The sequence below is a fragment of the Cheilinus undulatus genome, linkage group 3 (assembly GCF_018320785.1).
Source record: "Cheilinus undulatus linkage group 3, ASM1832078v1, whole genome shotgun sequence".
Classification (NCBI taxonomy): domain Eukaryota; kingdom Metazoa; phylum Chordata; class Actinopteri; order Labriformes; family Labridae; genus Cheilinus; species Cheilinus undulatus.
The window spans coordinates 55,514,230-55,525,957 of NC_054867.1; the positions used below are offsets into that span (position 1 = coordinate 55,514,230).

Genomic DNA, 11,728 nt, shown 5'->3' on the forward strand with positions numbered 1-11,728 from the left:
ATGGATCATGCTGTGTGAAGACGCAACGCTCTGATTATGTCACTTTGCATGAAGTCCTGCTGAGTTTGATGTTTTTCTCCTTGTCATACTTCACCCGGTCCTGTAACTGCAGATAAAACATGGCACAGTAAAAGAAATATATCTTAAATAATGTGCTTTGTCCTATATAATGAACAAATAAATATTGCATATGAAAATATAATAAATATAATAAATATATCATATATCCAAAAATGTAATAATCATATTAAAGAAATTAATAAACATAATAAATAATACATAATAAACATAAACAAATAAATAAATATTGCATATAAAGATATACTGAATATAATATGATGACTATATCATATATAAAAAAAAACTTTAATACAAATTTCATAGAAATTACAGCATAATAAACATAAGAAATGAGATGTCTAGAAATAAAATAAATATAATATAATGAATATATCATATATACAAAATGATAATTATGTCATAGAAATTACAACATAAACATACAAACAAAAAAAATATTTTATATATGAAGATATGATAAATATTATATAATGAATATATATCATATAAAAAAAACTTTAATGGTTATTTCATAGAAATTACAACATAATAAACATATTTAAATAAATCAATATTGTATCTAAATATAGAATAAATAAATTATAATAAATATATAATATGTAAAAAAACCTTTAATAATCATTTCATAGAAATTACAGTATAATAAACAAATGAACAAGTAAATAAATACTGCATATGAGAACTATAATTATGACTATATAAAACACATTACAGTTATATCATAGAAATTTGTGATAATATCAGGAGCGCAGATGGTCGAGTGGTTTAAGGCGCCACCTATGTACGCAGGCGGCCTGGGTTTGAATCCGGCCTGTGGCCCTTCACCGCATTTCTCTCCCCACTCTCTTCTCTGTTTACAAATCTATCCACTGTCCTTCCTCTATCAAATAAAGGCATGAAAAGGCCCAAAAATAAATAAATACATATTATAAATAATTATAGATTGAATATAATTTTGTTTAGTTATAAAGACACCAATGATAATAGTTATAACAGTTATCAAAATATTATTAAATATAATCAAATAGAATGAATGACATGAAATGCAAATATGAAATAGATAAAATATAATACAATTTAAAAATGTATGTTTTTATTTGAACAGGATAAAAGCTTTGATATCTTAGAATTACTCTGCTTAACTGTGTTAAAGCTACGTCAATCTACCTCGGAGCACCAGGTCACAGAGTGTTTTTTTAATTTTTGAGTTGATAAAGAGAACGACACTGATGAATGTTTCTGACTCTCTCTGTCCCTCAGAAGCTGAGCAGTCAGCCGTTCAGCGGGTTAAACTTCGACACAGACTACATGGTCCGGGTCGTTCCCTTTCCCACTCTGATGAACGAGAGCTTCTTCCCTCCGTCTTTCCTCCGGACCAACTGTGAGTTGACTCACTCCCTAGAAATCCCAGAACGGTACCTGAATGATGAAACGGGCTCTCTGTCTTCTTTATCACTGATCAGGAGTGAAAACGTAAAGCAGAGCTTAGCGTCCTCCTCTCTGTCCTAATCCAGTCTTCGTCACTGAGATGAAGATGAGACTAAAACAGACCAGGAGAGCTCCTCTAATCATTTATGTGCTCATGTTTCAGCGTGTGAAGTCCTCCTGGGATCAGACAACCTGGTCTGCAAACCATGTAAGTTCCTCAGTGTCGTCGTCATAACCAGAGCCAGATGACTCTGTGCACGCTTTGATTGTCTTCTTCTCAAAGCAGATAAAACTGAATAAATTTTCTGAAATTAAACCCAGTTAAAGAAGGTTTGATTTGATCTTGACTTTGTTTCCAGCTGAAAATTCTGTATTTTAAACCCTCTGATAAAAAAACTGCATATGTTCTGAATTAATATCCTGACAGGAAAGAAGAGGATTATGTTTTGTGATCTTTGGAGGAAGTTTTGAATCCAATAGCATTTAGATGTGTGTGATAAGACAGAAAACAATGATAGTTTAGGAGAACAGCTTTAAAATGACTGATGGGATTCATGCTGATAAAATACCCATACTTCATGAAGACAACAATAGAAGTCATGATCACAGGGAGGCTTTTTACTGGAGTCTACTGATAAAAATGTGTAAATGTCTGCTGGAGCGGAACATAACAACATGCAGAAACTTTGAATTGAATCATTTAAGTATAAAGAGTGAGTTTTAAGAGTTTAAAGTGGAGTTGAGGTTAAGTTTGGTCTCTTTCTGCTCAGTCTGGAAGCCAAAGAGCCTGAACGTGTCTCAGCTGGGATCTAACCTCCACGTGGCGTTCGATCAGGCTCCGCCCTCTTTCGGCTTCCACTTCTACTACCTGTACTACAAACTGAGACAGGACGGGCCCTTCAGACTGCAGCGCTGCAAACCTGTGAGTATTTTCAGGCTTTTTTACAGAATGATCTGATTCATCCATAAATCTGGAGTGTGATGGAGGACAGGAGAGAATGTCTATAAGTATTTGTCATTATTCTGCACTTTCTATTCATGAAGGATGTAGGAGGAAGTAAAGAACTTATAAAGAACTCAAAGCTGAGGTATTCAGATTGTGGGTTTTGCAAAGGTACTTTTCAACAATTTTGCTCTTTGGTTGAGGGTTGAGTATCACTGCTCTATAGCATAGCCCCTATAGTAACTATAAGTCTATCCATTTTGCTCAATGCACAGCAGGGGTTAGCAAAGCAAACCACCTTTTTTCTGGTTTCTGGTTCCGCTCCTCCCCTGAAGCTCTGTGGTGCCCCCCAGGGGAGGCCCGCCTCACACTTTGAAAACCACTAGAATAGACCCTAACCTAATGTTAAATGTGCAGGACCTGAGCCAGCCCAGGACGACATGCATCCTCCAGGACGTCACTCCAGGGACCTACACTATAGAGGTACGGGACCGCAGCATAAACCTCTTGTTTTTTAGTTTTCATCTTATATATTAGCATTTAAAATGCTATCATTTATAGAAAGACAAAGACGTTCTCCATTTTAGAGTCCACTATGACGTGTTTATACATTCAAAACATGATTTCTCTGTCATTCTTTTTCAGTTGAGAGATGACAGCAACACGACCCGGAGGCAGACCCAGTACCACGTCAGTCAAGGTGAGACGCAAAGACAAAGCTGTGTCCCAATTCAGGGGAAACATCCTTTTAAGGTCCTAGTCTTTGTAGCCTTGTTAGATCCAACAGACCGACCTGAAATGAGTTCTTCAGGTCTAAGGAGGATCTCTCATTGTGCACCAGCTGTCCCCACCCTAGATTCCTATACAGAACGTACCCACGCATCAAAATGACCAATCCCAGCAGATCAACCCCAGACCACAAACCCTGGGATTGATCCACTGGGTAGGACCGAGTGACTGCTGGTCTCTGAGTAGAGTATACAGCACTCATTCCCAGAGTCTGTGTCAGGACCATAGTTAGTAATTCCCATCATAGTTTTCCATTTAAGAAGTTTTAGTTACTAAAGCTGTGTGCTTCCTCTCAGTCCACTCTCCCTGGGCTGGACCAATCAGAGCCATGGCCATCACAGTTCCTCTGGTCATCATGTCAGCCTTCGCCACTCTCTTCACGGTCATGTGCCGCAAGAAACAGCAAGGTAAGAGTGAAATATCAGCGATAGTGCTTGTTTCTGAACTCTAATGTGTCAGTTGCATTCAGGGAAATCCGTCATTTAAAGGTTAGACTGTGGCATCGTTTTATTTCAGCAACTTTTATTTTGTTTACTCTCCCATCAGAAAACATTTACAGCCAGCTGGATGAGGAGAGCAGCGAGTCGTCCAATCAAAGTGCAGCATTGAACACCGAGCGCCCTTGGCCCCGCCCCAAAGTCTTCATCTGCTACTCGAACAGAGACTGTCCCAAACACACCAGCGTCATCCAGAGCTTCGCTTATTTCCTGCAAGACTTCTGCAACTGTGAGGTGAGACAGTGACAGAAAAATCCAGACAAGGCCTGCAGCACCACATTATGTAATAACGTTGCATTATGTAATAACCCTAACCACAGGACTTAGTGGTCCAAGGTATGCCCTACCCAACTACCTTGCCCTAACTCTAACCGCTTAGTGACTTATGCCTAAACCTAACCCCCCTTCAGGGCTCTAGACTAAACACATAACCTTAACCCTAGGACTTAAGGTGGGCTCCAGGGTATACCCTACTACCTTGCCCTAACCCTAACTGCTTAGTGGCTTACAAAATGCAGCGTTATTACATAATGAATTGAAAATGTATTACATAATGCAGTGTTATTACAGATCAGAAACAAAGGTTCGGTCTGGTTCTGAACTCATTCTTCTCTCCTGTTCAGGTGGTTTTGGACCTTTGGGAACACCTGGAGATGTGCAAAGAAGGTCAAATGTCGTGGCTTAGCAGACAGCTGGACGAGGCTAACTTCATCATCACTGTTTGCTCGAAAGGCCTACGGTACTTTACTCTCCTCTGCATCTACCCACTCTCTCATCCACTTTAGATTACGTCAGAAATCCTCATACTTAAGTTCGTTTTGATAGCATATGCTTTTAAACTACACAGTCTCTGTTGTTTTACTGATTGATAGCTCTAAGTGGTGCTAAAGCTTCAAAAAACAGACAATGCATCAAGGAAAAGAGCGATAGAAGGGACAGTCCTTTTCAAATCTTCCATTTTTGGAGTCCAGTTGTCTCATAAGGATGCAAAAGTTGCATTAATGCATCTAATATCCCAAATTTGGTGCTGAAACCTTGCTGTTGAGTTCATATAATTTAGACAGCATGCATGAGTTAGTTTGCAGTTAAGGTGATTAAAAAACAAGACTTTACCCAACAGTAGGTGCCAGTGACTTCCATTTTCTTGCAGTGGTATTGCATCAGGTATCGGTGTAATGTAATTTTAACTACAGCAGTATTAAAGTTAAAATCTGGTATTGTATCAAACCATTCTTTAGTGAATTTTAAGCTTCTGTGTGCAGTTTTTTCCTGTCAAAACAACTTTAGTGTTTTCAGTGTTCTCAGCTGTAGTTCCTACAATGGCCACTAGATATTACTAAAACACTCTTTTTAAAGCACCAAACTTTGTTCTCTCACCAGTAGATTTTAATTCTTTAAGAGCTTTAATGAAGAGTTTTATTCATTTTTGCAGGGGTCTAAAGAGGTTTTTACATTTTTTTACTTTAATTCTTCTAGAAATAAAGAATTACACTACTTGTTTCACTTCCAAGGTAGCAAAAGTCCAAGTCTTAGGGGTCCAGTATTGAGTAATTTGTTTTCAGTTGCCTAAAAATGCAAGCAAACTCCTGCACGTTAAATTGCATAAATATTTCTGAAACACTAGCAAAGTACTTGTGCAATTTAGGGTGCTTCTTTTTGTTGTTGTTGTAGTTTTTTAATGTATGAGTGAAGATTGAATTTTTTTAAGCTTGGGTACTTTTCAGTTCTCACAGTCATTAAAAAAAGATTGAATCATTAGAAACATAAAAAAAAAAAAAATCAAAATCTTACATTTTTTGGCAACCTCAGTCTCAGCCTGATGCAGGCAAAACTATTTATTCAGCCTTCTCGTCTTAAGTTGGATTTGTTCTTCAGCATTCCCTCTATTTTATTTGTTTACGTAACCCTTAGATGCATAAGTGGGGTCAAAAATGACCCCGGCGGTCGTTTTTTTTTTTTTTTGCAATACCTTTGTAATTTTAATTTTTTATCGTTTTATCTTCCATGTGTTCCTCAAACAGGTTGTCTTTGACATAGGACCATCTGGATTTGTATCTAACTGTTATATTTTTTAAGCAATTGCATTTTTTGCAACAGTACCAAACTTTTCCATACATGGGGTCAAAAAAGACCCCAAGCATTTTCTCTGGAATTTCAAAGGTCCCTAGGAACCTTTGATTTTTATCAACTGTGACTGTCAGGGATACATTTACTGTCCATCCACACATCTAATTCCATAAAACCATGATTTTCAAAGGTAAAAAAATTCAAAATCAAGGTTTATAATGGTCAAAATATTAGGTTAAATTTGAAATCATGAGTTTAAAAATGTAAGATAAAATTTTGAATCGTACGTCTAATAGGTAAAATATAGGATTAAAAGTGAAAGTAAGGTTTTAAAGGTCAAAATAAGACTTAATATTTAAAATTGAGACTCTAAGAGCTAAAAATACTACATAAAAACTTAAAATTATGAGTTTATGACAAGGATATTTGAAATAATCAAGGCTAAGTTTAGGTTTTTATACTGGAGGAAATCTGCAGACCTTACTAGGCCTGGTAGAACTGGACCAGGTCTTGAGTTCGACATCTCTGTTCTAGAGTGTCAGCCTCTAGTTAATGATATTTATGGACCTTGTTCTGATCAGTGACAAAGATTTAGTTATCAATTACATGCATCATTGCTGGTTAAACAGTTTGAAATACCTCTGAACATGTCATCATTTCCTGTAGTTTATGAAAATGATTCAGTAATGTAGTATCAAACCAAATCTTTGTAAAAGGCAGACTTATTATTATTACTAATCATTCTCCTGTTAGGGTCATTTTTGGATGTTTCCCTTTTTTTATCTTTCTCAAAGCTGTTTTGTGATAAAATGTTAATAAAAGTGATAAATGTCAAACATGAAATAATTCTTTTGTTGACAAAAATCTAATAAAAATAATCATCTTTAACCAAAATGAAAGAAATTTCCTGTTTACAGCATAAAACGCATTCATTCTAATTGGGGTCATTTTTGACCCCACTCATGGAAGAGTGGAGGTGTTGGTAGGTCATGCATCCAAGGGTTAAAGAGGAAAGAGCACATAATGAACATAAGTACAAAATACATATGTAAAAATGTATTTCAGCAAGACTGCTAGTTTGCATCTGAAGGCCCTTTGCAGGTAACAAACACCAAAATACAAACAAACAAAAAACAGCAATATTTAGAATGTGCAAACATGCAACAACAACATAAATGTAAAAACTGCTGGATAAAGTGCATGGATTTTAGTGCAAACTATGAAGTGCTATTCTGAGTGTAAGGAGTAATTTTCTGCATGTTTGTGTTGCTAACCCAAATCCAGAACCACAGGATATAGAAATATGAGCTTTTGCAATCCCAGTAAGTTATGATGATCAGAAATAATAGTATCATTGAATCCAGCTGATCATGCTGCGTGGAGTTCTCCAAAACAAAGAAAACGTGCTTCAGCATACGCCACAGGTCACCCTAAGCCACAAAACCTAGTCTCTCTTGATTATTCTGTCTGATCACCTTCTGCTCTGTTTATCAGCTATAATTCATAGATTTGACACAAAAGTATAAACCAGACTTTAGTCGTGTCTTTTCACCATTTAGTTTATTTTATTAACCTTTTTTTTAATTCCTTCCTTCCTTTCTTTTTGAATTTAGACACCTCAGCACCATTCTGTTTTCCTGCTTCTCTTTTTTCCATACATACAAACCAATTTGTAACTTTATCAAAAAAGCTAGGTAAACACTAAAATTTCAGCTTTTTTAAAGGGGACATATTATGCAAAATACACTTTTTCAGGCTTTTCTAGCTTCGTTAACATTTAGAGGCACAGACACAGAAACAGTTCGTTCTGAGCAGGGCTAAAGCAGAGGGGTTTTTAAACATGCAAACATCCAATACTGGATGTTTCTTCACAGGCATGTTTTGGGGACCTCTGAGACCGATATAAACTTGTCTCAAAAGAGTAAAATATGTCCCTTTTAATTTTCCCTGAGTTTTTCTTTCATCCAAGTCAATGTTTTTAATCTTTAGAAAGAAAATGGGAACATCCACAAACACCTGTGTAGTGAAACAGGAACAACAGTTACAGATTATAATGCGCTTAAACATGGAAAAAAGTTTTTTTTATATTAACATTTATATTCATATATGCCATGATATTAAAAATAGGTTCTGAACATTTTCTAAACACTTCAGAAATATCTCTTAAATCCTCGATGTCCTACTTCTCGACAGATATTTCATGGAGAAGAAGAGCCGCAGAGGAAAGACGCCTGTCAGTCGCCGTGGTACCAGCAGCAGCGGCTCACCGATTGGTGGGTCAGGCAGTGACCTCTTCATTGTGGGCGTGGCCATGATCGCTGAGAAACTACGTCTGGCGAAGCAGAGCGAGGGGGACGGGGAACAGGAGCTGAACCGCTTCATGACGGTCTACTTCGACTATTCAACGGAAAACGACATCCCCACTCTCCTCAGCCTGGCACCGAGGTAAACGACCCCGCAGACAGAAATGCCTTTAGATAAAACAGCAGACATCTGTTAGGTTTCTCTGAGTGGCACGTTTATCCCGGAATGACTTGGACAAGTCAAAGAATTATCAGCCTCAAATGTGAGAAAAAAACATTTCAATTACAAACGCTGGGAAAATATGAAGGACAACATTTTTAGAACCTTTCTCCAAGAATCTAAAATGTTTCTCATTAAAGTTAACCCTTTAAACAACATGCTAATGTCTGAGAAAACATGTAAAAGGAGTTAGGAAAAGAGTTATTGGTTAACTTCTCTAAAACTTGCTGATAACAGAAAACCAAAACATTTCCACTCACTCAGGACTGAAGTGAAGTTTGACTGACTTCTCTCCTGTTTGAGAGTAAAAACCTAACTTCCTGTGTTTAGGTTTAAGTTGATGGACCAGCTTCCTCAGCTCTTCAGCCGCCTCCACTCCAGTCAGTCCAGTTTCTCAGACCGAGAATCTCAGCCTGTCAACGTCTCCAGGAGGAACTACTTCAGGAGTAAGTCCGGACGCTCACTCTACGTCTCCATCTGTAACATGCACCAACACATCAGCCAGAACCCTGACTGGTTTGAGAAGGACCTGGCTCCTTCAGGAGACTCCTCCTCTAAACCCCCTCCTCCCCCCGCTGACCCGGCCCCGACTCCTCCTCCGAAGCCTCACTGCTCCTCCTGCCCGTCTCAGCCCGAGCAGAGGTTCGACTCCGGCCTGGTGCTCAACGAGGTGGCGGTGAAGACGCCGACGCTGGAGGAGGGAAAGGGAGCGCCAAGGAGGAACATGCTCCTGCTGGCTCCTGGTTCCATTCCCAGCCTAGACCCGGGCTGCAGCCACAGTCCAAGTCCTGGTCCATGTCCGAGTCCAGGCCTGCCTAGTTGCTCTCTGTCCATGCTGGGACCAAATTCACGGTAAAAAGAGCTGACAGGCTGCCTCTTTGATTTTAATAGTTTAAATAATTCAGTTGGAATATTCGTCTCTAGTTTCCTGTCTGGATGTCGGCTTGTTTTTAAGAAGTGGATTCTTTCTACTCCTTCAGGTCCATTTCTGGGATTTCTGGACTGCTACCTGAGGAGCCATCCTCCTCCTCATCTGCTCCCTCCATCCTTCAGGAGGAGGTGTGTCCAATCCTCGCCCAGGCAGACGAAGGCTGTCCTTCCCCTCCAGAAGTCCCTCCTCCTCGAGATTCAGGCATCTACGATTCGTCTGTCCCCTCCTCGGAGCTCTCCATCCCCCTGATGGAGGGACTGTCCCATGACCAGGCAGACTCCTGCTCCCTGGCTGAAAGTGAATCATCTTCTTCAGGGTTGGGTAAGGCTGGTTCTTATTTAGAAAAATAAATATACTGCTACCATTAAAACTATAACCCATCACATTCTGTTTCCAGTAACATTATACACTGTGTCCCAGTTTTTTTGGAAACTGGGTTTTGTGCTTTGAATAATGACGTATTTAACGCCATGCTCTGTCTTTCAGGAGACGAGGAGCCGCCTGCCGTCACGTCGCTCCACTGCAGCGCCTCCACAGTCTGTAAAGCTGAACTGCACCACCACGACCACCTGGAGCACGGCGACAGACTCGCACCTGTGGCGTCATCATAGGACACGCCCCCTACTGAGTGATGTCATTGCAGAGACAAATATATGTGACTTTGGACCTGAACTTTTTCTAACGAGTGCTGCCCTCCTATCACCATGGAAACAAAACTGGAACGAAGAGACGCTGCAGTGGTTCACCTGTGTGGAATTAACCGAGGTCTAGATCACTCCCACTGGTTACTATGGAAACCAGCTTTTACAACTACAGAGCTCTAGATCACTACTCAGTGGTTACTATGGTAACAGCAGTGTTTTGGACCATGCTGTTGTCATGGATATCTTGGAGCCGTTGTAGCTACAGGTTTTAATGAGGACGTCGTCGTTTGCAGCTGCAGTAGTGTCTGCAAATGTTTCTGGGTTTTCAGACGCAGCTTACTATGAGTTTGTGATTTTTGACACAGCCACCGTCAAACCATCTCTAAATTTTACCACGGTTTATGGTATTACCCCAAGGTTTTTTAAAAATCATCATACAAGCACTTGTTGGCATGCACATGCAAGCACAGCGAGCAGAACACACGCCTCTACATGCGCTTCAAAATGCATGAGTCCACAAAAACAATATTTATTAGGCATTGATTACAGGAGTGCTGGTGAAGTGTGATTTATAGTTGAAGCTTTGTTCTCACACTTCACCGGTACACTGAGTTACATCAGAGCAGAGGTTTACATGAAGTTTCTCTCTTTTTCCTCTTCATCTCCTCTGTAAGAGGACAAACAACGGCCTCTCGTCCAGTGGTTCTCAGCCTTTTCAGCTCATGACCCCCAAAATAATGGTGCCAGAGACTCCCACTGTACCTGAAGGTGGTTGAACACAGCCATGCACAATTGAGTTGTCATGTGCAGACAAGGCCGTCCATTGGGGGGGCAGGTTTCTGGGACCCAGCCAAACTGGGGGTCCATGGAGGTCAGCAAAGCCATGGTCCATTGTGAAGTTAAGCTGTGAAAACAATATTTTATATTTGATCTGAATAATAACCACTCTTACCAAAGAAACAAATATCTCTTTCTACTCATTTGTTTAAAAAAACTTCCTTAAATGAAAATAACTTTTGTTAAAAACATAATTAAAATGTGTTAAAATAGCTAAAATTGGTTGATAAGGGAAAAAATGGTGGAAAAGGTGTAATGGATTGAAATTGGATTTGTAAAGAAAATAAAGGAGTTAAAAGTGGCAAAAATGGGTTAAAGTGGCAACAACAGGCACAAAAAGTGGTACAAAGGGGATTCAAAAGTGGCTGAAATGGCTTTTAAGTGCAAAGAAATGGCTGAAATTAGGTGGACTGGGATGAAAAAATGATATAGACTGGCAAACATGGGTTAACTGGTTAAAGTGGGCAATGGGAGTGTAAAGAGTGGTTGATAGAGGCAAGAATAGGCAGAAAGTGGCAAGAAATGGTTTAGAAGTGGCAAAAACAGGCAGAAAAAAGTGATGGAAAGGGTCTAAAATGGACAAAAATGGGTTTTAAGTGGCAAAAATGTGCTGAAATTGGGAAAACTGTTGTTAAAAAGTGGTGAAAAAGGATTAACATTTGGTAAAACTGGGATAAAATGGCAACAGTGTATTTTTTTAAATATTAAGGCATCTGGTGACCCCTCTTAGTGTCTCGCGATCCCAAAGGGGGTCCCGACCCCAAGGTTGAGAACCACTGCTGTAGTCAACCAAAGAAAAACTTGGACCATCGAAATTACACCCACACACCTACCAATCGACTGGATGTTCAGATAACCTCAGATAGTCTGAGGGATCCTAAAAATCAACATAAGAAGCTGAATGAAGCATTACTCATTATTTTTATCCTCATTATGTTGAACAAACTGGGGAACAATGGGAACAAACTGATTGATGAATAATTTCTGA

General features: G+C 39.2%; 1 protein-coding gene across 1 annotated transcript in view; it reads left to right on the plus strand.

Annotated features, from left to right (window-relative positions):
• Positions 1-10,680, plus strand: part of il17rd (interleukin 17 receptor D) — a 49,894-nt gene extending 39,214 nt beyond the window's left edge. The window contains exons 5-16 of the mRNA XM_041782993.1: positions 1,342-1,462; positions 1,673-1,717; positions 2,280-2,431; positions 2,870-2,935; positions 3,098-3,152; positions 3,538-3,648; positions 3,788-3,972; positions 4,362-4,477; positions 7,999-8,250; positions 8,659-9,180; positions 9,309-9,580; positions 9,746-10,680. Of these exons, the coding sequence (XP_041638927.1) occupies positions 1,342-1,462; positions 1,673-1,717; positions 2,280-2,431; positions 2,870-2,935; positions 3,098-3,152; positions 3,538-3,648; positions 3,788-3,972; positions 4,362-4,477; positions 7,999-8,250; positions 8,659-9,180; positions 9,309-9,580; positions 9,746-9,870 (2,022 nt within the window). The 3' untranslated portion in view covers positions 9,871-10,680. The remainder of the gene's footprint in view (positions 1-1,341; positions 1,463-1,672; positions 1,718-2,279; positions 2,432-2,869; positions 2,936-3,097; positions 3,153-3,537; positions 3,649-3,787; positions 3,973-4,361; positions 4,478-7,998; positions 8,251-8,658; positions 9,181-9,308; positions 9,581-9,745) is intronic.
• Positions 10,681-11,728: the final 1,048 nt, after the last annotated feature.